The following is a 23153-nucleotide window of genomic DNA, read 5'->3' as shown; positions in this document are numbered from 1 at the left end:
GAAAGCATAAAAAAAAGCCTAAGTATTACTACTGTTATTAAATTTGCCATGCCAAAATAGTCTTCTGAGAAATACGTCAGGGAGAATTGAATGTAAAACTCTGCACATGTAAGGAAAAAAATGAGTGCAAAACTCTGCACGTTAGGTGAAAGCGAGTCTCAGATTGCTGTGGACTTAAAAATTAAATTGTAGAATGACAGGGAAAGTGAAATTAAGTTTGAAGAAACACGAAATGGAGGGAATTTGCCCATGCCTCATGAACGATCTGGGATTGTATTGCGAGCTCAGCCAGGCCAGAAGCAAAGGCCATAAAATGAAGCATGGAGACCAGTTTTGGGGGCACCTTGCGCCCTCTGGATGTTGCTGCTGGACTACAACTCCAATCAACCTCGGCAAACGTAGCTAACGGACAGGGATGATGATGATGGGAGTTGTAGTTTAGCAACATCTGGATGGCTCAAAGTTCCCCACTCCTGACTTGGAATATGGCTCAAATTCTAGAGATGGGGGGAAATATCCGGGGATCCTTGTCTGAGGGCTCTCTCCTGCCTGTCTCTTTCCCTGGCCGCCACCCCCACTGAACCCCCCCTCACCCCACTCTACCCAGGGGCTTGGTGTGCTGGTGCCAGAACTCCTGTGTTCCGTCTGTTCCTCTGAGGCACAGAATTGGGACCCTTTTCTGCTCTAGGGGACCACATACTAGTGGTGGGTGTGGCCAGAGGCGGGGCAACACATGTAAATTCCACCTTTGTACAATAGGCCAGTTTCTCCCCCGTCCCCCCACTCCATCCTGGGAAGCCAGAGACCTGGTCAGATTTCAACGGTACATTTTCAGCCAGGCAGAAACTACGCTTGTTCTGGGAGGAGGGCAGATCTTAGCCCTCTGCTCTGTTTGTTGTTACATGTGGTGCAAAATTGTGAGGGGGGGAAGTCCGCTTTGCATTACCTTTGTCACTGGCCGGGGCTGATGGAAATTGTAGTCCAAAAGATCTGGAGGGCACTCAAGTCTGAGTTAAATGGGGAAGACTTGGGAAGGGCTGCAGCTCACTGGTAGAGCATCTGGTTCACTCTCCACCTGTGGATGGGAAAGACCGCCTGTCTAAAAAAACAACCCCAAAGAGTTGCTGCTGGTCAGTGCAGACCGGGCTTCTCAACCCCCTGACTTCATGGACCCCTTTCGTGAGCTTAGGAAGTCGTCACCGACCCCCAACCCAAGTTCTTAGGAACATGAACGAGATAAAGTCAAGAAAAATCAATCTGTAATGGACATTTATTAATCCCCATTGTTAGGAATCACAAACTGAAGGATAAGGAGTATTGTTGCATTGTGGAATCGTCTTATTAGATGCAAAGGTTCCTCATTGGCACTCTGTACATGCTCGTGCCCTTGATTTCTGAGACTCCTAATTCCCACTACAGTCATTCCTTGCTTTTCGAACAGCTTAGTTCTCGAACGTTTTGGATTCCGAACATCACAACCGTGGAAGTGACTGTTCCGGTCTGCAAACTATTTTTTGAAGCAGAACGTCCAACAGGGCTTCTGATTGGCTGCAGGAGCTTTCTGCAGCCAATCAGAAGCCGCAATTTGGTTTCCAAATGTTCTGAAAGTCGAACGACTTCCGGAACAGATTATGTTTGACTTCCAAGGTACGACTGTACCCCCTCTGAGAGAACCCCCTCTGCAGACAGCGCTGAGTGAGATGGACGGATGCTCTGATTTGCCGGCAAGCAGCTTCCACTGTGCCTTTGCTTGTAACTGGAAAGATGTTCCTGCTTTTAGGTTCAGCTGTCTCGCTCGCCCCAACTTGGGACGTTGCTTTCCTAGCTCTCCCTGGGATAGTTTCCCCTCAAGGACTGTTCTCCCCTCGCCCCAAACATTTAAATCAGCGTCATTCCCGTTCACACAGTCGCGGCTTCCCCCAAAGGATTCTGGGAGCTGTAGTTAGTTAAGGATGCTGAGACCCCTCTCCCCCTCCTAGAGCTGCAGTTCTCAGAGTGATTTAACAGTCATTGAAGAACTCTGGGGACTAAGCGGAAATAGGGGGTCTCGCTTTTGCTTAGCCGCCATAACAAACTACAGCTCCCAAAAGGCTTTGCGGGAAGCCCTGACTGTTCCGAACGGCATCAAAGCACTTTAAAAAGGATGGTGGGAATGTGGCCTCAGGGATATAGCTCTGGGAATCTGGTTACTGCATCTGTCTCTCTCTCCACCTCCATGCCACTCTCAAGGTTGCTGCATTTGGGGCCGCCCCTGCTACTAACCACCCATGCATGTGCTTCTGCTGTCCTCATGCCCACACACCTGACTTCCTGAGCAAGGAGGCAAAGCTCATGTCTTCTCAACACCAAGCCCAGGGGGCCCTATCTGGGGCTCTGTGCCATTGTGGTTCTTCCGTTCATTTTCTTTGCTTTGGTTTGGCATCCTTCCTGCGGGAGCTTCTGGTTGGACCCAGCAGCCTGCTTCTCTATAACCCAGCTTTCTACATTTGCAAAAGCAGCACAGAAGGTCTCCCGCGGCTTTATCTATTTTGCATTTAAAGCCCACCTTTCTCCTCCAAGCAGCTACAGGGTCCTCCCCCTCTTCATTCAACAACAACCCTGCGAGGTAGGTTAGGCTGAGAAGGAGGGACTGGCCCGAGGTGAGCTTCACTGATTTGATCTCTCTCAGGTCCTAGTCCGACACTAACCACTGCACAGCGCTGCCTGACAGTGGGTTAACCCTCTGCTTGCTGGAGCTTCTGGATCTGTTGGGCAGTCCACCAGCGCTGCTTCCTGGGGGTTACGTCTTCCCAAGCCATTTGCCGGCCTGCAACGATGCAGAAGGTGGCATCCAGCTGCCACTGATGCCAAGACAGCATCTTCTGTTGCACCTGAGGGCAGCTGGCTAGCTTAGCGGGCAGAGGGCGGGCACCTGGAGTGAGGGCAGGGAATCTTGGGTGCCAACACAGCCCTGGCTCAGGAAGATTTCTGATGGTGTAATCCAGGGGTGAGAAACCTTTCTCCAGCCTGAGAACCACATTCCCGCTTTTTTTGGGGGTGGGGGAAATGCCTGGGGTGGGCAGGGCCACAGGCAAAATCAGCGACAAGGCAGCTGGTCCAGGGTGCGAGGTGAAGCTGCCTTAGTTTCAGGACGAAACACACTTTCCCTCTGATTATATCTTTCTCTCCCTGCGAGCTGCGCCAACTGAATGATACTGTTTGCTCAAACTCCTTAAAGGACTGCACATGCATGATAGATACTTGATAGATGCTCTGTTTGCATTTGTGCCCCTTGGGTGTGTGGGTGTGTTGTTGTCATTTCTGATGGCTGAAACAAATGCGGACGGGAGGGAGGGTTAGGCATGCCAAGCCTCAGCTCACACCCCCCCACCTCCCTCTCCTTTTTGCACGTATTTGTGCGCATGCACACACACACACACCCCTGCACGTGCGTCCCCTTCACGGCCGTGTCTGTCTCTCTTTCGTCCGCAGGGGGAGGGTTTGCACCAGCTGCGAGAGGCTTTGAAGATTTTAGCTGAGAGGGTTTTAATCTTGGAAACAATGATTGGGCTGCATGGTGAGTAGAGACAGACAGGAGGACAAAATCCCCCCCCGCGGCCCCCCCAAGGCCAGGAGGGGTCAGGGAAAAGGGGCCCACCATGGGGGAGGCCCCGCCCAGGTCTGTATGGTGATCTGCTTAGGGCGGTTTGACCGGTTCTTGCAGCCTTTTGCAAAATCCAGGGGTTCAATTGCGCCCTTGGCTGGCTACCGGACTGACACTCTGGGTCCTATGGGGAGCAGGCCTGGCACAATGCGTTGAGGGTGGCTCAGCCATGGCACAGTCTCCATGGCAACGAGCCACTGTATAAGCATGGGGACACCAGGAAGTGGTTGCACAGGGTCTGCTGGCAGAAGCAGATTCCACCCCCCCAAAAAAACCCCAATTGTTTTTGTTGGCATCTGTCTGTCTCAAGAGACAATGGAGTGCACCTCCAGAGGTGAACCTGAACTTCTGTGTTAGCAGCACCTAAGTGACCTCCCCGGGGCGCAAGCCTGGGCAGTGTGTAGGGAGGTCCTGGGCTGCCCAAATGACAAGACCCCCCCTCTGGGCTTCTCTGATGTGGTCCAAAGGAAAACAGAGCAAGACGTTTGGTACCACCTCGGCTGCAGCAGTTGCCAGGAGGAGGCACGCAAGGCACCCTCCAGCCGTCTTAGGGACTCCATTCTGGATTTGTGTAGGGTTTACTCCATAGCCTTTTCTTCTCCCAAAGATATCCCCCAAGGCAGCGGAGGTTTAGGACCAGAGCTATCCTTCTCCTGAATGGGATACCTTCCCAGATAGACAAACCTCATCTCCCCTCACTTGCCTCTACAGCACATATAGAAACTGTCTTGGCGCCGTTGAGTTACGGACTTCTAAACCTACTGTCCTTCAAAACATTACAGTAGTACCTTGGTTCTCAAACTTAATCCATTCCAAAACCAAAGCGTTCCAAAACCAAGGCAGCTTTCCCATAGAAAGTAATGCAAAATGGATTAATCTGTTCTAGACTTTTAAAAGTAACCCCTAAAACAGCAATTTAACCCCCCCAGCAATTTAACATGAATCTTACTATCTAACGAGACCATTGATCCATAAAATTAAAGCAATAATCAATGTACTATAAAATAAATAAGTATTGCAGATGATAAAAATTAAAAATATTTTTTTTTCTTACCTGCACTGATGATAGTCATTGTTTGGATGGGGGTTTTTTTATCCATTTCCCCAGTCACACAATCAATCAATCAATCAATCAATCAGTAGCTGAACTGGGTTCCACACAGTCACAAAAACAAATTGACCTAAAAAGCCTCAAAAACAAAAACGCAAAATAAATAGCAAAAACAAAAGCGCCAAACTTAATCCATTCCGGAAGTCCGCTTGACTTCCAAAATGTTCGAAAACCAAGGTGCAGCTTCTGATTGGTGCAGGTGCCCCAGAAACAATAGACAACAGTCACATCGGACATTCAGCTTCCGAAAAACATTTGAAAACTGGACTTCTAGGTTTTCGTTTGAGAACCAAGGCGTTTGAGTACCAAGGAGCCACTGTACTACTTTTTGTCATATGTTGAAGTTTTACTAGTCACAATGGTAAAGAAAGTAAAGGACCCCTGGACAGTTAAGTCCAGTCAAAGGCGGCTATGGGGTTATGGCGCTCATCTCACTTTTAGGCTGAGGGAGCCGGTGTTTGTCCACAGACATCTTTCCTGGTCTTGTGGCCAGCAGGACTAAACTGCTTCTGGTGCAATGGAACACCGTGACAGAAACCAGAGTGCACAGAAACGCAGTTTACTAGTCACTTGCTATATAGAGAGGCTCTAAACAACTCAACAAAACTTGTAGAGTGTCATGGATTTCAAAACACATGCAGAGAAAGATTTCTCAGCCTGGTGTTAGTTTTATTTGTGCTCGTACAATCAGTGGTCATGGGAGAAGAATAGAAAAGGAACTCTCCAAACAGGGGATCCTTATAGAAAAATGTACTCTTACAGCATCAGGCTCAGATAAAACTTAGTCAAATTGCCCTCCTTCCTTGTACAGGGATGAACTTTTCTGCTTCTGAGCATGGTTACGAGACAGATAGATAGATATGGACTGCAGATCTCAGGAAGACCAGTTCTTCTTACGCTTGGTTCAAGGCAGAGAGAGGAGGCCTTTGGGGAACACATTGGAGTGGGACATATTTTCCCCTCAAGCATAGCATAAAATCAGGGGGGATATACAATAAAAAACAATTCAAAGAATATTGCTGACCAAAAGCGATTTTCCAATCAAAGCACTCAAACAAGGCAGGTGGGGAATCAGGACCAGGGTGGGGCTGGTGTTTTTAGGATGGGGTGTTGGTGTGAACGCAGATGAACCCAGTCTGGGCCAGACTCGGAGCGATCCTCTGCTCAAGGCCACACAAACGACCCAAAGAAAGGAGAATATGCAGAGTCCCTAAGTTTACACCTGAGGCAGACAATCCCATAAGCACCACCCTCCTTTTCCTGGCAGCAGAAATACAGTACAGTGGTACCTCTGGATGCGAACAGGATCCGTTCTGGAGCCCTGTTCGCATCCAGAAGGAAACACAACCCGCGTCCGTGGCTCGCGATTTGCCACTTCTGCACATGCGCGTGATGTCATTTTGAGCGCATGCGCGAGCGGCGACACCCAGAAGTAACGCGTTCTGTTACTTCTGGGTCGCCGCAGCGCGCAACCTGAAAATACTTATCTTGAAGCTACTTCAACCCGAGGTATGACTGTACAGAGAACGACCATATTGCTCACAAACTAGGACTGTTGATGGAGTGGAGTGGAGTGGAATTAGAGACACACACGAGGCAGATTTTCCCTCCAGGGTTTTTTTCTGTCAAAAAACGCCCACCTCTCTGAATTTCCTACTGCAGAGTAGCATCTTTTCTTCTTGTTGTTTGACCGAGAATCAAGGCTGTGAGATCCAAGTCTGCTTTCCCTGACCTGGTTCCCTCCCCAGATGGTTTGGACTACAACTCCCATCGGCCCCAGCCAGGGATGGGGTGGGGGAAGAAATATGATTCAGTCTGCATTTCAAGGCAAGCCTCCCTAATTTGCAGTGTCCACATCAATGTGTGAACCGAAACACAGCCCTCCTGTGAAATTTGCATTCCTCTGAATTTTGCGGTGCAGTTCTGCTGCCGAATGATGCGTTCAAAAACACATATATTAGAGTGTATATAAACCATTACATTAGTGAAAAAAATTCTGCTATGGTGTATGGACTAAATGCTGTCCTCGTGAAAAGACTATTTGAAGCTGCATTATATTGGGGGAAATTGCTTTGTTTTATAATAATAAAACAGAGCAGTCAAAGCAGTTTGATTTCCCCGGGTCTCCTATGTAGTCTTGTATTGAACTGTGCAATTTTCAAAGTGTGGGCAGAGGGCTTCAGTTGCTACTACTGAGCATGTGCAGTAGTTTGAGCATGCTCAGTGTGGGGAAACGGAGGTGGTGGGCTTCTGGTGGCTGCACCTCCAATAAGGTAGGAGCTCAGTGCCCTCTGGTGGCGGCAGCAGGAGAGAACAGCCACTTGCGCTCCCTTTCAATGGAGAGCGCAACTTTCTGAGCAATCTTAGGCTCATTTACTCAGAAGTAATTGCCACCCCGTTCAGCTGAGTTTACTCACAGGCAAATGTGAAATAAGACTGCAACTTAAATGCTAATAACAACCCTGGATCAGTATAGCTGATATTTTAATGCAACCATCAATTTATTAGGGTCAGTTTGCGACAAAAAGGGCTTTTACCAGACCTCAAACCTCCTTGCATTAATTCATTTCCCCACCTTTTCACTCCAGGGGTATTCCAGGATGTGTGCTAGAGGTGAGAAGGATGCAGAAAGGTGGAAACAGGGCCGTTTCCTGGATTGGGATCCATCATTTTTCCAATGAAAATAGGGGCATCCTATTCCATTATTAGTATTAGTATTAGTATTATTTATTATTATGCCCCAGCCACTGTGGGTGGCTTCCAATGTATATAAAAACATAACAAAAGATTAAACATTAAAAAACTTCCCTATACAAGGTTGTCTTCGGATGTCTTCTAAAGGTTGCATAGTTACCTCCTTAGCTCAGGGGTCGCATAACTCCATACCCTCCAGCATTTCTCCAATGAAAAGTGGGACATTCTAAGGAAAAGAGGGACATTCTGGGATCAAATCAGAAACTGGCAAAGCTTCTGTAAATCTGGAGCCATTGAGCTAATCAGTATGTGCCTTAGTGATTCTGGAGGTGCCTGTTCCAATAATAATAATAATAATAATAAATAATAATAATAATACTTGTACCCCACCCATCTGACTGTGTTGCCCCAGCCACTACAGAGAACAGAGGTCTACCAATGGGAAGCTTTATTATATCATATTTATTATATTTTATTATTTTATTTCCTTCCAAGAAAAAACCTCTTCCTGCATTGCAGGGCATTGGGCTAGATGACCCTTTAAGATTCTACAGTTCGATAGTGAAGTTAGCTACCAGCACACAGCTCCTTTTCTGCGTGAAACTTTGAGAAACAGAACCACCCCTCCTTTTTAAAAAGGCACAGGCTTTTACATGACCCCGAACCCTTTAAGTAAGAAGTGGGAAACCCTGTATCATGTCCTTCCAGGACTGGGGGAATTATCACCTTTATATCTTCTGAGCCCCCTGCCCAAATTCTCCACCCGCAGTCACACACCCCTCCAAGGATTCCCGACTCAGACCCCTTTCCCTCTCCCCTCCTATCCACCCTTGCCCCATAACGAGGGTGAATGAATTTCCGCTCTGCTCTTCTCAATCTCCCATCAGGCCATTAGCTTACGAAGCTTCCTAGAGCAGCAGGCCCAGCTGAAGCTCTTGTCTAGGAGGGTCACCTTGCTGGAAGCTATCATCTGGCCAGGTAACAACAGAGGGGGAGCTCCCCCTCTCTCCCTCTCCCTTTTTCCCTAGCATGCTGCATTCACCAATGCAGAGAGCCCATGGCCAGGAGACACCCCCCCCCACGTTGCTTGCAGACATGGGCTTTCTTTCCTTCCCCATCATCCCAAACTCTGCATGCCACTAGTCCACAATGTCCAGGTTTTTAATACCCCCTCTCCATAGCCCTGCTGCAGTCAGAGCTGCTTTTATGTGGGATTTTGCCTTTCCTGACCCATAGCCACTGGGGTGGGGTGGAGGGAGACTTAAGGGGGATACATCTGGTGATGGCTGAGGTGGGGAGGGACTGCTCCTCTTCCTCCCCACCCCTCCAAGCATGAGCTCAGAAGTTAAAAAAAATTGCTTGCCTTGCACCAAAAGTTAACGCCAGCTTGAGGGTGTATTGGATTTGTCAGACTGCTGGGTATCCAACAGCATGGGGCGGGCCTGCCTTTCCGATGGAAGTCTGTGCATGCTCAGTGGCAGTCTCCTCTCAAGTCAGCTTGCATCTTGTAGCTTAAGCCTGCCTGGAGGAGGTCGGCTCAGCACTGATCTGCCTCTTCACCCACCTGGGAATGCACCAGCCAATCCGAGAACGATGTTAGCAAGGAACCAGTGCAGAGGTTTGAGTAGGGGAGTCCGCTGGCTAACTGCAGCTAAGAGACTGACTTTGCAGCATTCTGTTTGTAGCAGGAACTCCAAATCAGGACATACGATGGGGGCAGCTTCTCCCCTGCTTCTTGTTCCCCGTCATTCAGATACACTGCCCCTGCAGGTGAGGGTTCCACCTGCCTGCTGCGGTCAGGCGATGTTGCCAGATACCCAGTTAGGCAGCTTTCCCCCACCCATGTGTCCTCGGATGTCACAACTCCCATCAGCACCGGCCAGCGTGAATCAAAGGTGGCTGGGAGTTGTAGCACAACAATGTTTGGGGAACCCAAGGCTGAGATAGGCTCATTCTAAGGTGAGATTCCTTCTGTAGTTTCTCCACTTCAGATTCATTTGGAACAGCAGTTAGTTTAGTTTACATTAAGGAAATCAAGTCTTTTGCTCTTGGAAGACACTGGATCTTGCAGTCAACTTTGAATACAGGCATGGCGGGAGGGACCCCCAGAATCCCTAAGGAGCACCCACACCTTGTTTGTTCTCCTTGAGCAGGGATAGGGAACCTGCAGGCACTCCAGAAGTTGCTGCACTATAAATCCCTTCCTCCTTGACTGCAGGCCATGCATGGGACTCCAGCAACATCTGGGCAGCTGTGGGTTCTCCGCTTGAGTCACCTAGACATTTTCCACACCTCTGGAACCATGAGGACCAGAAACTTGTTTTCTCTTTTAAAAAGATCACAAAATGACAACCGAGGTTCTTGGGTTGCCAAATTCGGCAGCGGACGAAAAGCAGCTCAGCTCTGACTCTTGCTTGTCCTTCCTCTCCGTTGACAGAACCGGAACCGGGATCCGGACTGGGCCTTTCCTCCACCAGCATGCCTGGCTACGACCGGGGGAAGCGCGACGAGAGCTTGGCAGCCTACAAGATGATCTCCCACCACCTCTCTCAGAGGAGCGAGGAGGAGAGGAAATGAGGAGGGGGCCGTTGGCCTGCCCGTTGGCAGGTGCAGACGAAGAGCATCCTTTTTGAGGAGGGCACGAGAGGCCTCTTTCGGGGTGCGCCCCCAAGACCCAGCCCTCTTCCTCCCACTTTGGACTGCCCCCCCCCACGGAGAAGCAGTGGAGAGGCGTGTGTTGAGGAGGGCGCTTGCTTGCCCACAGCCTGCTTCCGTATTTATTTCGCACAAAGGGTTTTGTATGTGTGTGTGTGTCTCTGTAACGGTTGCTGCGATGCACCCCACGCCTTCACCCCACAAACTGTTGCCACAATTAAGCCGCTAAGCATTCTTTGCGGCCGCCTGATTGTCTCGTAGGGAAAGCTGTTTATCCCTTGGTGCTATTTAACGGGGATATTTCCCCCCTGCACAGCACAACTGCAGCCTCTCCTGTAACTTGCTGTTTTTCTGCCGCTTGGGACTTTGACCTGGAAATTTAACTAGTTTTTCTACTAAATTTCTCCCGATCCCTGAATCGCCCCTTTCCCCCCATAGCCTGGCCCGGGCAAAGATAACCGAGGAGAGAAACTGGGCTTTTCTGGACTACTGTTTTCAACCGCAGTTGTGGCAGACGTCATGATATCTTTGCTGGGAAAACAAAAGTTCCCCACTCACTTTCTAAGAATGGGGAGCCCTGGTAGGGTCAGGTCAAGGGGATTCCTAGGGCTTCTCTTTCGCTCGGGATGCCCAGCAGTGTGTGTTTGTGGAGAGAGGACAAACATTTCCCCTTCACTGGTAGAAGTTGCCAGCGCTGAACTGTGCGGACGTTGTAAGAACTACGTCAGTGGCTGTCCCAACAAAGGATTTGCGTGCATAAGTCCTTTGTGACTGGATCCCCGGGTGCAATTTTAGCGACCGGATCAGATCCGGCACGCAAGTAGTGTATCCCAAGTTGTCAAGTGGGCTGCGAAGGTGATTCAAAGGGAGGTTGGATGTTGGAACAGGTGGGGAGGTGCTGCTGGTGCTGCCATGAAGACTCAAGCACCTGGGAGACGATCAGACTACTCTTAATGCAGAGTCTTGTGGGCAAAGCAGATCAGGGAGAGAGAAGGATGTGTGTGTGTGTGTGTTTATGTGTGTCTGCCTCCATATAATGTATGTACTCTCTGGGATTTTGGCTGATAACAGGGACCAGGTCAATAAAGCTTCACTGAACAGGAGCCTCTGCCTGAATTGAAGGGAGTGTGGAGGGCCTTACCTCAAACCTGAGCTAAGATGATGCTCTCTGTACGGATCCTTTGCTGCATTTTGTTAAATGTCCATCAGGCATCAGCTTGGCAAAGGTGACTTTTTGAAGTCCTCTCCTACTGCTTTAAGAGTCATGCCCCCCCCCCAGAAAATCCTGGCACCTGTAGCTTGTGAACAGCCCTGAAAGCTGTTAGGAACACCCAGGGCTCCCCCTCCTTAAAAAAAACGTTTAGGGGTAGTCTCATTTTGACTCAAGAAAATCACCATTTTATAGTTCAAATTGGGGAAAATAAATACAGTAAATGGACAAAAGTACAAAGATTCACAAAATGTTTAGGGGTATGCGTCCCCCCCAGAAAAAAAGCACTGGGAACACCTTAGCGGACAACAGTTCCTAGGATTATTTGGGGGACATTGTGGCTCCCACCCCCAACACATGAATCCTGGGAACTGTTATAGAATCACAGAATTGGATGGGACCCAACAGGTCATCCAGCCCAACCCCCTTGCAATGCAGAATTCGCAGTCATCTGCTAGTCCTTTGAACGTTTTAAGAGTACTTTAAACATACAGTGCAGACATGACTCTGTTCTGCATGTGGTGAGAATGCCCTGCTCCACCCCTTCAAAGTGGCTGTATGAGAAAGGCCCAGATTTGAGTTCTGGATGCTTTAGGTCAAACTCGGAACCCCGGAACTGAGATCCCTGCTACAACTCCCAGGTGAGTGGCGGAGCTCACAGGCACAGAGAGAGGTCCCTTTTTCACGAACGCCTAATGCATGGCAGCCCAGACGGAATGGCCGCTGGGGGCGGCCTTTGCCCATGTTCCCACCACCTCCTGACACGTCTCGGGAGATGGTTTCCACAAACACCCATGGAACACGTGGAAAAATGACTGCAATCAGGTGAAACCTCTGGCTTTGTTATTCCAAGAATCCCCAGGATGGGATGGAAGAAGCCACTGGGTCTCCCCTTTTGGAGGATTTCCCAAGTGACTTGCAGCCCTTGATATATGTGCATTGTCTCTCACTCTTGCCCTTGTGATGCACCAGCCTGGCTGGGCTGTACGGCAGCCACCCCATAGCAGCAGGATGGCCTTGGCTTCAATGGTGGGTCTCGCTTTCCTTCCTTCCCAGTTGAGTCCACAGTGAATCGCCGCTCAACTTCACCGGCCGTGGCTGGTTTTCTGGCCCGGACGCTGGCACCGTTTGGGCTGGCTTGTCAACCTCTGTCTACTTGCTGGCTGGTGCCTGGAGGAGGTCGCTAGCGATGAGCAGAGCGGCTCTCTGCCGTCACCACGGCTTGGTCTCCGACGTGGCCTCCGATCAGCAGTGAGACGGCACCCTCCACGTGGCCTGTGGCTGCCAGTGCAACAACTGCCCGCTCGGTTGGGAAGCCCATTTTCTGGAGCTGCTGGAGCCTGAAAGGGCAGGGGGCGGAAAGTTAGATAGTTGTTTATTTCTTTGACATCTGATGGGAGGGCATTCCACAGGGTGGGTGCCACTACCGAGAAGGCCCTCTGCCTGGTTCCCTATAACTTTGCTTCTTGCAGGGAGGGAACGGCCAGAAGGACCTCAGAGCTGGACCTCAGTGTCCAGGCTGAACGATGGGGGTGGAGACGCTCCTTCAGGTATACTGGGCCGAGGCTATTTAGGGCTTTAAAGGTCAGCGCCAACACTTTGAATTGTGCTTGGAAACGTACTGTTGTCTGCCTGGGGCGAAAAGAGCTTTTAAGCTCTGCTTCACTCGGGGGGCAAGGCCTGCTAAGCATGCCAGCTCTGGAATGCTCATGTGAAACCTCACGGAGCCATCCAAGATCCCAGAAAGTCTCGCGTGAGATCTCTAGCCTCCTGGAGTTGGTGTGCTGAGCAGGCCTTGCCTTCCAAAGCAAGGCAGAGTGTTTCAAAGCTCTGTTTTTGTCTGGTCCCCTTGGGGTTAAAGGTAAAGGTAAAGGTACCCCTGCCCGTACGGGCCAGTCTTGACAGACTCTGGGGTTGTGCGCCCATCTCACTTAAGAGGCCAGGGGCCAGCGCTGTCCAGAGACACTTCCGGGTCACGTGGCCAGCGTGACATCGCTGCTCTGGCAAGCCAGAGCCACACACGGAAACGCCGTTTACCTTCCTGCTAGAAAGCGGTCCCTATTTATCTACTTGCACCCGGGAGTGCTTTCGAACTGCTAGGTTGGCAGGCGCTGGGACCGAGCGACAAGAGCGCACCCCGCCGCGGGGATTCGAACCGCCGACCTTTGGATCGGCAAGTGCTAGGCGCTGAGGCTTTTACCCACAGCGCCACCCGCGTCCCCCCTTGGGGTTACCTGCTACCAAATGTCCCCCTACCCCTGCTAGCCACAGGGTTGGCTTTAAGGGTTTGGGGACCTGCAATCAGAGACACGCAGAACTCTTTGAACCAAAGCCCCATGCAAGATGCGATTGCACTGTATCCATCTCTCTGATGCCCCACCAAACCCCATCAGGAAGGAAGCTTTAGCTTTCCCCCGGGAAACGCTTACCGGAGAGAAGAAACCGAAGATTTGGAAAGTTTCACCTCTTCCTCCGCCATATCCTGCAGAGAAGCCTGGATCCCGGCTTGGAGCAGCTCTTCATCCATCAGGGATCCTTGGAGGGCCGAGAAAGGAGCACCTAAAGCCCCATGGTGGATGGGGAAGGGAGGCAGGGAACCAGCAGCAACTGACTGCCTGCATGCCTGCTCCAGCGCTGCAGTTTCTCCACTCCAGTAAGAGGCAGGTGGCGAAGCCAGAAAGAGAGGCTGCATAGGGAAATCTGCTGGGGGAAACGCTTGGGTTGGCGACTCCGGGGAATGAGGAATCCTGGGAGAGAGAAAAAGATAGGCAAGTCTGTGATCTTGAGCCGAAGAAGACTGAAGCTCAGTGGTGGGCCACTTGCCTGCAGAAGGTTCCCAACTCCCCACCCCCCAAATATTTACTTATTATATTTTCAGGTATACATTTCCCCACAATTAAATATAGAACAATACAGCCAACGACTTCCCTTCTTCTCCTTCCATAGTTTTTTGTACTTCCAAAATTAACTGAGTACAGTCATACCTCGAAAGTCGAACGGAATCCGTTCTGGAAGTCCGTTCTGAGTTCCAAAATGTTCAGAAACCAAAGTGTGGCTTCTGATCGGCTGCAGGAAGCTCCTGAAGCCAATCGGAAGCCCCATCAGAGGTTCGAGTTCCAAAGAACGTTCGCAAACTGGAACACTCCCGGGTTTGCGGCGTTCAGGAGCTAAGGTACGACTGTATTATATTTCCTTTGTTCTGGTTTCCCCCTTTCTGTTATATCTTAATCCAAACTATACCGTTGAATTTACAATGATCCTGCTAGTGTTTTCATTTGCTTACAATGGTTTTTCTGCAAATGTTCTCCATTCCTCTTTATATACCCATTCTTCTTGTTCTGCTGCCCTGCTGGTTAGGCCTGCTAGCTCTGCGTATTCCATCATTTTCCAGCTGCCATTCTTCCCTCTTTGGAGCCTCTCCCACCTTCCATTTCTGAGCTAACAAAATCCAAGCTGCAGTCGTTGCGTACATAAATAGCTTTTTTCGCCCCCTGGCTACCTCTGTCTGTATCGTACCCAGAAGAAACGCCTCTGGGCCTTTGGAGGGGGGATATTCTTTTAAACAATTTTTTCATTTCATTACAAATCATTCCCCAATACAGTGCTACCTTGGAAGTCAAACGGAGTCCGTTCTGGAAGTCCATTCGACTTCCAAAACGTTCAGAAACCAAGGTATTGGAAGCTCCTGCAGCCAATCGGAAGCTGCGCCGGATGTTTGGGTTCCAAAGAATGTTCGCAAACTGGAACACTTCCAGGTTTGCGGCATTCGGGAGCCAAAACGTTCGACTCGCAAGGTGTTTGGGATCCAAGGTACGACTGTAATCTGAAGTTTCCTAGGTTCGATCCCCGGCGTCTCCAAACAGGGCAGGGAATGTCCCCTGGCTGAAATCTGCTGCTCATCTTCCTTATTAAGTCCCAAACGACGACCCCTTCGCCCGCCCAGCCCTACGAAGAAAGCCTGGGTTCCCAATTCACCTGTCCCTCCTGGCGGCTGGGTCGGCGGTGGGGAGGATTTCAGCAGGTTCTGCCGGGGGCGGGACGAATTGGAGGAAAGAGCCTCTCCCCAGGAGGGTCTTAAAGATGATTCCGCCGTGCAGCTTTTCCAGGCGTCTCTCTGATAATTCCAGCGGGGAGAAGACCCCGGCCCAGACTACGGCGTCAAGGGAAATGAGAGCCTAAGCAGACCCTGGTTGCTGGACCCACCCAGTCCAGCCTCCTGCTCTCACAAAGACCAACAAGATGCACCATAAACCAGCAGTTAACCCCCCCCCGAACCCACCTTTTTGGAAAGGATACAGGCCAGGCCCGTGAGCAGCCCACTCAGATGCAGGAGGAAAGGAGAGCTGGGGGAGAGAATCCAGCTCAGGCCCAGCAGCAGCACAGCCAGCAGAGGAGGGGAAGCCCACCTCTGGGACCCCCCCTGTTTCCGACGCCCCTGGGGGCACCCCAGCAAGGCCAAGTGCACGGGGGTGTAGCCCCCAACAGCAGAGCTGGCCTGAGCACCCTGCAGCCATGCTAGGAGGAGGTAGAGGAGGGCCGAGGCGAAAGCGCCAAGTGCCGAAGAGTGGAGGTAGCGCAGAGTGCCCTGGCGTCGCTCCTGATGCCAACTCAGCAGTGGAAAGAGGAGCAGGTTGAGGAAGAACAAGGGCGCCTCCGTGAGGCACAGGCAGTAGGTCACGAGGCGATACGCTGCAGGGAGGAAAGGCAGGGGGTGGTTAACAACATGCCATTATTATTATTATTATTATTATTATTATTATTATTATTATTATATTCGCCCTATTGAAAATTTTCGGTCAGGAAATAAAGTGGAAAAAAGTCAAAACAAGGACAAAAGGACGGGGGAGTGCTTGAAACTGTGGTAAAATACAATATATGAATACAGAATTGTAGAGTTGGAAGGGACCCCAAGGTTCACCTATTTATTTATATATATAATTTTTATTAAATTTTCTGTTTTACAATTTAAAATACAGTGGTACCTCTGGTTACGAACTTAATTCGTTCCCAAGGTCCGTTCTTAACCTGAGGTACTACTTTAGCTAATGGGGCCTCCTGCTGCCACCGCGGTGCAATATTTGTTCTCATCCTGAGGTAAAGTTATTAACCCGAGGTACTACTTCTGGGTTAGCGGAGTCTGTAACCCGAAGTGTTTGTAACCTGAGGTGTTTGTAACCCAAGGTACCACTGTACTCATTTAAACAGCCTTAAAATATCAATGACTTCCCTTCTCTCTCCATGGTTCATTTTGCATCATATTACAAATCCCTGCATATTTTACATAAACTAAACCATTCCATTATGACAGCCATCAAAACTTATTTGCACTGTTGAATTTATCTTAACGCTGCCAACGTTTTCAAGTGTACACAATTTACCCCCATGTATTCAATAAACATTTTCCAATCTTCTCTAAACGTACGTTCTTCTTGTTCTCTTATTCTATATGGTAAGACCACAAGCTGCACATGTTCTGTCAGCTTAAGTTGCCATTCTTCTTTCGTTGGGACCTGGCTCGTTTTCCATTTTGGGACAAATAAAACATGGGCCGCAGTAGTGGCACACATAAATAACATTTTCTGACACCTGGGAATTTCCATCTGAATTATTCCCAACAAAAAGGACTCTGTGGTTGTTGTTTTTTGAAAAGTATTTTAAAATGTTTTTTTCCAATTCATTATGGATTATTTCCCAATTCTCTTTACTCTTTTACAAGTCCACCACATGTGAAAGAACGTTCCCTTCAAGGTTCATCCAGTACAACCGCCTGAAATGCAGGAATCTCAGCTGAAGCACCCGCGATGGGCCGCCGTGCACAATTATTCTAACAAGTATAAAATTATTAACTAGCCCTAGTGATTTTTTTTTACATAAAGGCATTCCAAATATCACTATATTTGCCCATACACAAATCTAAAAGCAATCCATTTCTATGTTGCAAGAGCAGTTGTGTCTTCTAGCAATTGTTCAAGGGGGGGGGCATTTTATTATCTTCCCAGTGAATCAATATCCATATTTTAGCAGAAGCAAGTTTACATCGCAATGGCCAAGAATTCTGTAACCAAGAAACAGGGACGAATGCTCTCTCTCCCCACCCCCACCCAATCCCTTTTCCTGTCAAGTCTTGAAAATCGTAACCCAGAGAGCAGGGACTGACTGGTTATTGGCAGCTGTCAGCTGCCCTGGAATCCTGTTGGAAGGGACCCTAAGTATCATCTAGTCCAACCCCCTGCAAAGCAGCCGTCTCATGTGGGGATCGAACCTGCAACTTTGCCGTTATCAGCATGGGAGCCTTTTTTTGCTTCAAGGGGGCAGGATAAAAACAGTTTGTACTGTGGTACCTCGGGTTAAGAACTTAATTCGTTCCAGAGGTCCGTTCTTAACCTGAAACTGTTATTAACCTGAGGTACCACTTTAATGGGACGCGGGTGGCGCTGTGGGTAAAAGCCTCAGCGCCTAGGGCTTGCCGATCGAAAGGTCGGCGGTTCGAATCCCCGCGGCGGGGTGCGCTCCCGTTGCTCGATCCCAGCGCCTGCCAACCTAGCAGTTTGAAAGCACCCCCGGGTGCAAGTAGATAAATAGGGACCGCTTACTAGCGGGAAGGTAAACGGCGTTTCCGTGTGCGGCTCTGGCTCGCCAGAGCAGCGATGTCACACTGGCCACGTGAGCCGGAAGTGTCTCCGGACAGCGCTGGCCCCCGGCCTCTTGAGTGAGATGGGTGCACAACCCTAGAGTCTGTCAAGACTGGCCCGTACGGGCAGGGGTACCTTTACCTTTACCTTACCACTTTAATGGGGCTGCCGCGCGATTTCTGTTCTCATCCTGAAGCAAAGTTCTTAACCCGAGGTACTATTTCTGGGTTAGCAGAGTCTGTAACCTGAAGCATCTGTAACCTGAGGTACTACTGTATCAATAAATACCCACATGGGATTTTGGGGGGTGGGGGTGGGATGAGAGTGGTGTGCTGGACCCAAGGAGTCCAGAACGGTTAGGGAGGCAACACGCAACACGCCAGGGGGCAGGAGCCTCAGGTAGCATACCTTGGAAAGGGCTGGTGAGCAGGAGGTTAGGCGATAACGCCAAGCTTTTGTCTACGCCCGTCAACCAGAACAGGCAGAGAAGCACCATGAGGGTGAACGATGCAACTGGGGGGCGCCATAACCCCCATGGCCTGGTCCAAAGGCTCTTCATCAGCATGCCCCTAAGGGGAAGGAAAAGACAAGGGAGAAAGTGGCAGGGTTATATTAAAACCAGAAGGCGAAAAGCCATCCATTTGCTAAAGCTTTTAATCACTGGTTATTCAGAAGTTATTCAGAGGACCATAAAGAAGGCTGATCGCCGAAGAATTGATGCTTTTGAATTATGGTGCTGGAGGAGACTCTTGAGAGTCCCATAGACTGCAAGAAGATCAAACCTATCCATTCTGAAGGAAATCAGCCCTGAGTGCTCACTGGAAGGACAGATCGTGAAGCTGAGGCTCCAATACTTTGGCCACCTCATGAGAAGAGAAGACTCCCCGGAAAAGACCCTGATGTTGGGAAAGATGGAGGGCACAAGGAGAAGGGGACGACAGAGGACGAGATGGTTGGACAGTGTTCTCGAAGCTACGAACACGAGTTTGACCAAACTGCGGGAGGCGGTGGAAGACAGGAGTGTCTGGCGTGCTCTGGTCCATGGGGTCACGAAGAGTCGGACACGACAACAACATTCAAGAGGAGCATACACCTAGTAAAGACTCTGGGATTTGTGGGGCTTCCACATTTACGGCACTTTAAGAGTCAGGCCTACAACCCCAAAGAATCCTGAGTTTACTCCTGACGGAGCTACAATTCCCAACACCCTTAACAAACTACAGTTCCCGGGATTATGCCTGGTGTGCGGGGAGCGACGGGGGGGGGGGAACCTCAGGTTTGTAGCTCCTAACTAATGGCTCCTGCTGACTGCCCAGATTAACCTGTCAGATTATGAATTTGGCCACAGGGCAACTGAGCTGTGGCAAGTTGCTCTGGCCTGATCCTGAGTCAGCCCTCACCAACCGAGCTCAGCGGCTGAGCGTCTGCTTTGCATGCAGAAGTTCCCAGCTTCAATCCCCCCAGCAGCAACTCCTGGTCAGGCTGGCAGCATTCTCTGCCTGAAACCCCGGAGAGCTGCAGCCAGTCAGTGTAGACAATACTGAGCTAGATGGACCTATGCTCAGTCCAAGGCTGCCTCCTCACATTTTTTGGACCACAACTGATTGATGGGAGCTGCCAAAAGATCAGGAAGGCCCTGGGTTGTCAAACTGCATGCCCAACTCTGCATTCGATTGCTTTGGGTGCCTCACAATCCCACGATTAAAGGTCTTATAGGTGAGAGGATTGTCTCTCATCAACGCTGGAACACAGTTTTTCTTCCCATGTAGAGTGAAACCCCAGGGACGCGGGTGGCGCTATGGGTTAAACTACAAAGCCTAGGACTTGCTGATCAGAAGGTCAGCGGTTCGAATCCCCGCGACGGGGTGAGCTGCCGTTGCTCGGTCCCTGCTCCTGCCAACCTAGCAGTTCGAAAGCACGTCAAAGTGCAAGTAGATAAATAGGTACCGCTCCGGCGGGAAGGTAAACGGTGTTTCCGTGCGCTGCTCTGGTTCGCCAGAAGCGGCTTAGTCATGCTGGCCACATGACCCTCGGCCAGTAAAGCGAGATGAGCGCCGCAACCCCAGAGTCGGTCCCGACTGGACCTAATGGTCAGGGGTCCCTTTACCTTTTAGAGTGAAACCCAGCTGGTTCAGAAGAGCCCCCAAAAAGCATGCACGATGCACAAGTCACTTATGGAACTCACTGCTGCAGGATGCAACTAGATGACATTTTGAAAAAGCTGCAACTGGTTTTGAGCACAAATGAAATAAGTTAAGGGGGGCATATGCAAAAGAGGATCCCTGCACCTTTCACGATTGTGCAGGAGATAATTTCTGGGAGCAAAGCTTGCATGCCTGAGCTGATCCAAGATTTTTTACAAGATCCACCGGACCAGCATCTCACGACGGGGATGAAGGCAGCCAGATCCTTCTTTCCTTTTTGATCTGCAGCCTCTCACCCTCAATCTCGGCTGTTTGCAATTCTTTCCCACTGGGCAAGAACATTGCTTGGAGAAAACTGGGGAACACTCCCCCCCCGTCCTGCCCCCTATTCCTTTTTCTTTTACCAAGCGCAAGGCTGGCGGCGTGCATGGGATTGCACCGGCCGGTTGGGCAACTCGTCAGCCGGGAGAAAAGGACCAGCGCGCAGCCATTTTGGACATGGCAGTTTGGGATCTGCGAGGCCGGTCGGCGCTGATCCTCTACGACTTGCACATGTTTTAGCAACGAGGCAAGGGAGCGTCGCTAAAGAGGAACCAGAAACGAAGGAGCTCCGGGGGGGGGCAAGATTAGAACTCAGATCCCATCTGATTCTGCAAAGTCATTAGTGGTGTTTCTTTGTTTGAGGGTAGGGGGTAGGAATGAGTTTCAGTTCTCTGTTCTTTTTGCCTGTCTGTGCAGAGTTGGTTTACTCAGTCCTTCCTTTTCGGCACTGCTTACTCAGCAGTGAGGCCGCCAACGTGGCTGGCTTTAAAAGAGGACAATTTTACAACTAGCCACAATGCCTATGTTCTCTTGTTTCCACAGGCAGAGGCAGCAATGCCAGTCGCTGCAAACCGCAGCAGGGGAGAATGGCTTTACTCTTGATTGCGGGTTTCCACTATTGAGAACAGGGTGCTGGACAGGGTGGGCCGACCTGGACCAGTAGCAGGTTCCTATGTCTACTTAGAAGTAAGCACCTTTCGTTCTGTGGGCTTTTTGCCCTGGAAATGGGTTAAGGAATTAAGCAACTAAACAGTGCAGTCACTCAGTTCTTAATCACCTTATTTCAATTTCTCAGCAATGGGCTTAAAAAACAAACAAACAAAACCCCTATGCTTGCATCACTTTTCCAGACTCCAGGCTGCATTTGGATTGCAAGCCTCAAAGAGCAGATAATGGTGGGGTTGCAACTTTTTTGTTGTTGTTCCCAAAATGGAGCACGATGCCAGTGCAAAACCGATTTCCGTGTGGGGAGCTCCTGTTATGCGTCCTCTGACTGCCCTATGCGCCATGTGTTCTAAATTTGCTTGCAAGATCATCACCTTGTCATGGTGAGATGGACTCATTGTTAAGACAGTGTTCATGGAAGACAATCTTACTCGGCTACCAAGTGATCGCCAAAGAAGAAGAATATATGTTAGCATGTGGCTCCACCCTCAAAGAATCCTGGGAACTGTGGTTCATTAAGGGTGCTGAGCATTGACAGGATGCCCTTAACAAACTACAGCTCCCAGGATTCTTTGGAGAAAGACATATACTTTTAGTATAAGTAGCATGTACACAGCTCCTGTCTCCTAAGAGAAAACAACACACCCCGAAAGTTGTTGGGCTTTTTTTTTAGAAAACCCCCACAGTTATTTAGCTGCCCTAATGCTAGACCTCAGAGTGGACCCACTGAAATTAATGGGCATGCCTAACCTGGGTCCATTTTTAATGCGTCTATTCTGAATAGAACTAGCATGGAGTGCAAGCCAATGAAAACAACTCCATTCTGCGCACACACTAGAAATCTGCATCTGTATTGGAAAAGTTTTTAGATGTCTTCATTGTTTTGTCAAATAAGAGTTCCCTTTCCAAACACATTCCAGAAAATGAAAGGCCAGTCCCAATAGTATAGTTGTTAGCATAACACATAATCATCTATATTTTATTTTGGTGTTGGTTTTTTTTTTAAAAATGTCATAAAGAAATATGCTAGCATCACATTGGGGTCTCCAAAACGGAAGTTGTGGGGGATGTTTCGTTGTGAAAAACCTGTGTCCAAACTGTGTTGTATAGGACTGTATGTAGGCCCTGAGTTCCTGGGAAATGACAATATTTTTAAAAAACACTTCCCTTTCTAATTGTTCTGAAACTACATAGAAAGAGGTGTGCAAGGAGGGGAACACTTTAAAAAGTCAGGAAATAAGGAGAGGAACAGGACAGAAGAAACTCGAGATGGAAGAAGAGGGCGGCTTCGAGAGGTATTGGGAGGGAAGTGTTGCTGGATGACACCCAATGGGTGCCATCAGGGTTTCCAGGTGGTTAGAGACTTAGAACTCGGGTGCAGTGGGAGAGATAGCTCAGGTTTTCAAAACTTTGGGAACCAGTGGGCACATCTGGAATTTTGAGACAGCCGCAAAATGGCTGCCATGAGGTATGTGGCACAATTCAAAATGGCTGCCATGGGACCATGTTGGGGACCCAGCCAACATGGTCCTGTGTATAAGACACCCCCATGTATAAGACGTCCCCTATTTTTAGGGATTCCAATTTAAGAAAATAGGGGGGAGATTGCCCCGTGTATAAGGCGACCCACAGTTTTTCACATAACTTTAAAGTAAAAAAAACCTAGTCTTATACACGGAAAAGTACGGTTATTTAAAATTATGCAAGATCAAGCTCCAGTGTATTGCAATGCTCACAACAGGAAGAGAAATGGTTTAGGGGTCCGCCAATACCTCCAGCAATTTTCAAGTGGTCCATAGGAGGGAAAGGTGGGAACTACTGATGTAATCCAGAGGGGAAACCAGTGGCCCTCCAGATGTTGTTGTACTCCCAAGTTCATCACGCTTGACCACTGGCTATGCAGGCAGGGGTCATTGGGAATTGTATTATTTATTGTATTCCTATCCCACCCAAGAAGGGACGCGGGTGGCGCTGTGGTTAAACCACAGAGCCTAGGACTTGCTGATCAGAAGGTCAGCAGTTCGAATCCCTGCGATGGGGTGAGCTCCCGTTGCTCGGTCCCAGCTCCTGCCAACCT

General features: G+C 49.6%; 2 protein-coding genes across 10 annotated transcripts in view; one reads left to right on the top strand and one right to left on the bottom strand.

Moving 5' to 3' along the window:
* The window catches only part of LOC128403545 (EMI domain-containing protein 1-like), a 70494-nt gene extending 59293 nt beyond the window's left edge, over nt 1-11201 (top strand). For 3 of the 6 annotated variants that reach the window (XM_053368397.1, XM_053368396.1, XM_053368399.1), the window contains exons 15-16: nt 8336-8426; nt 9886-11201. In XM_053368397.1, the coding sequence (XP_053224372.1) occupies nt 8336-8426; nt 9886-10025 (231 nt within the window). In that variant the 3' untranslated portion in view covers nt 10026-11201. Of the gene's footprint in view, nt 1-3471; nt 3557-8335; nt 8427-9885 lie in introns of those variants that run through there. The other 3 variants (XM_053368398.1, XM_053368401.1, XM_053368400.1) reach the window with 3 other exon arrangements.
* Nucleotides 11202-11478: 277 nt separating this feature from the next.
* On the bottom strand, nt 11479-20656 carry RHBDD3 (rhomboid domain containing 3). 4 transcript variants are annotated; one of them, XM_053368403.1, is made up of 6 exons: nt 20234-20469; nt 18354-18514; nt 15610-16002; nt 15289-15463; nt 13778-14060; nt 11479-12653 (listed from the first exon to the last, which is right to left on the bottom strand). In XM_053368403.1, the coding sequence occupies exons 2-6, from the start codon at nt 18508-18510 to the stop codon at nt 12399-12401; spliced, it is 1263 nt and encodes a 420-aa protein (XP_053224378.1). In that variant the 5' UTR covers nt 18511-18514; nt 20234-20469; the 3' UTR covers nt 11479-12398. The 4 variants fall into 4 exon arrangements, with proteins under 4 accessions (XP_053224378.1, XP_053224377.1, XP_053224380.1 ...); XM_053368402.1 differs by lacking the exon at nt 20234-20469 and adding an exon at nt 19530-19804; XM_053368405.1 differs by lacking the exon at nt 20234-20469 and adding an exon at nt 20494-20656 and having other exon boundaries at nt 12389-12653; nt 13743-14060.
* Between the last annotated feature and the right edge of the window lie 2497 nt (nt 20657-23153).

The sequence above is a fragment of the Podarcis raffonei genome, chromosome 16 (genome assembly GCF_027172205.1).
Source record: "Podarcis raffonei isolate rPodRaf1 chromosome 16, rPodRaf1.pri, whole genome shotgun sequence".
Lineage (NCBI taxonomy): Eukaryota > Metazoa > Chordata > Lepidosauria > Squamata > Lacertidae > Podarcis > Podarcis raffonei.
This window is presented reverse-complemented; position numbering and strand designations above follow the sequence as displayed.

Coding starts and splice junctions, on each gene's coding strand:
- RHBDD3 (XM_053368402.1), bottom strand. Junction 14,061..15,288: donor CCAGCCGCCAGGAGGGACAG/GTGAATTGGGAA, acceptor TCTCTCTCCCAG/GATTCCTCATTCCCCGGAGT. Junction 12,654..13,777: donor AGGATATGGCGGAGGAAGAG/GTGAAACTTTCC, acceptor CTGCCCTTTCAG/GCTCCAGCAGCTCCAGAAAA.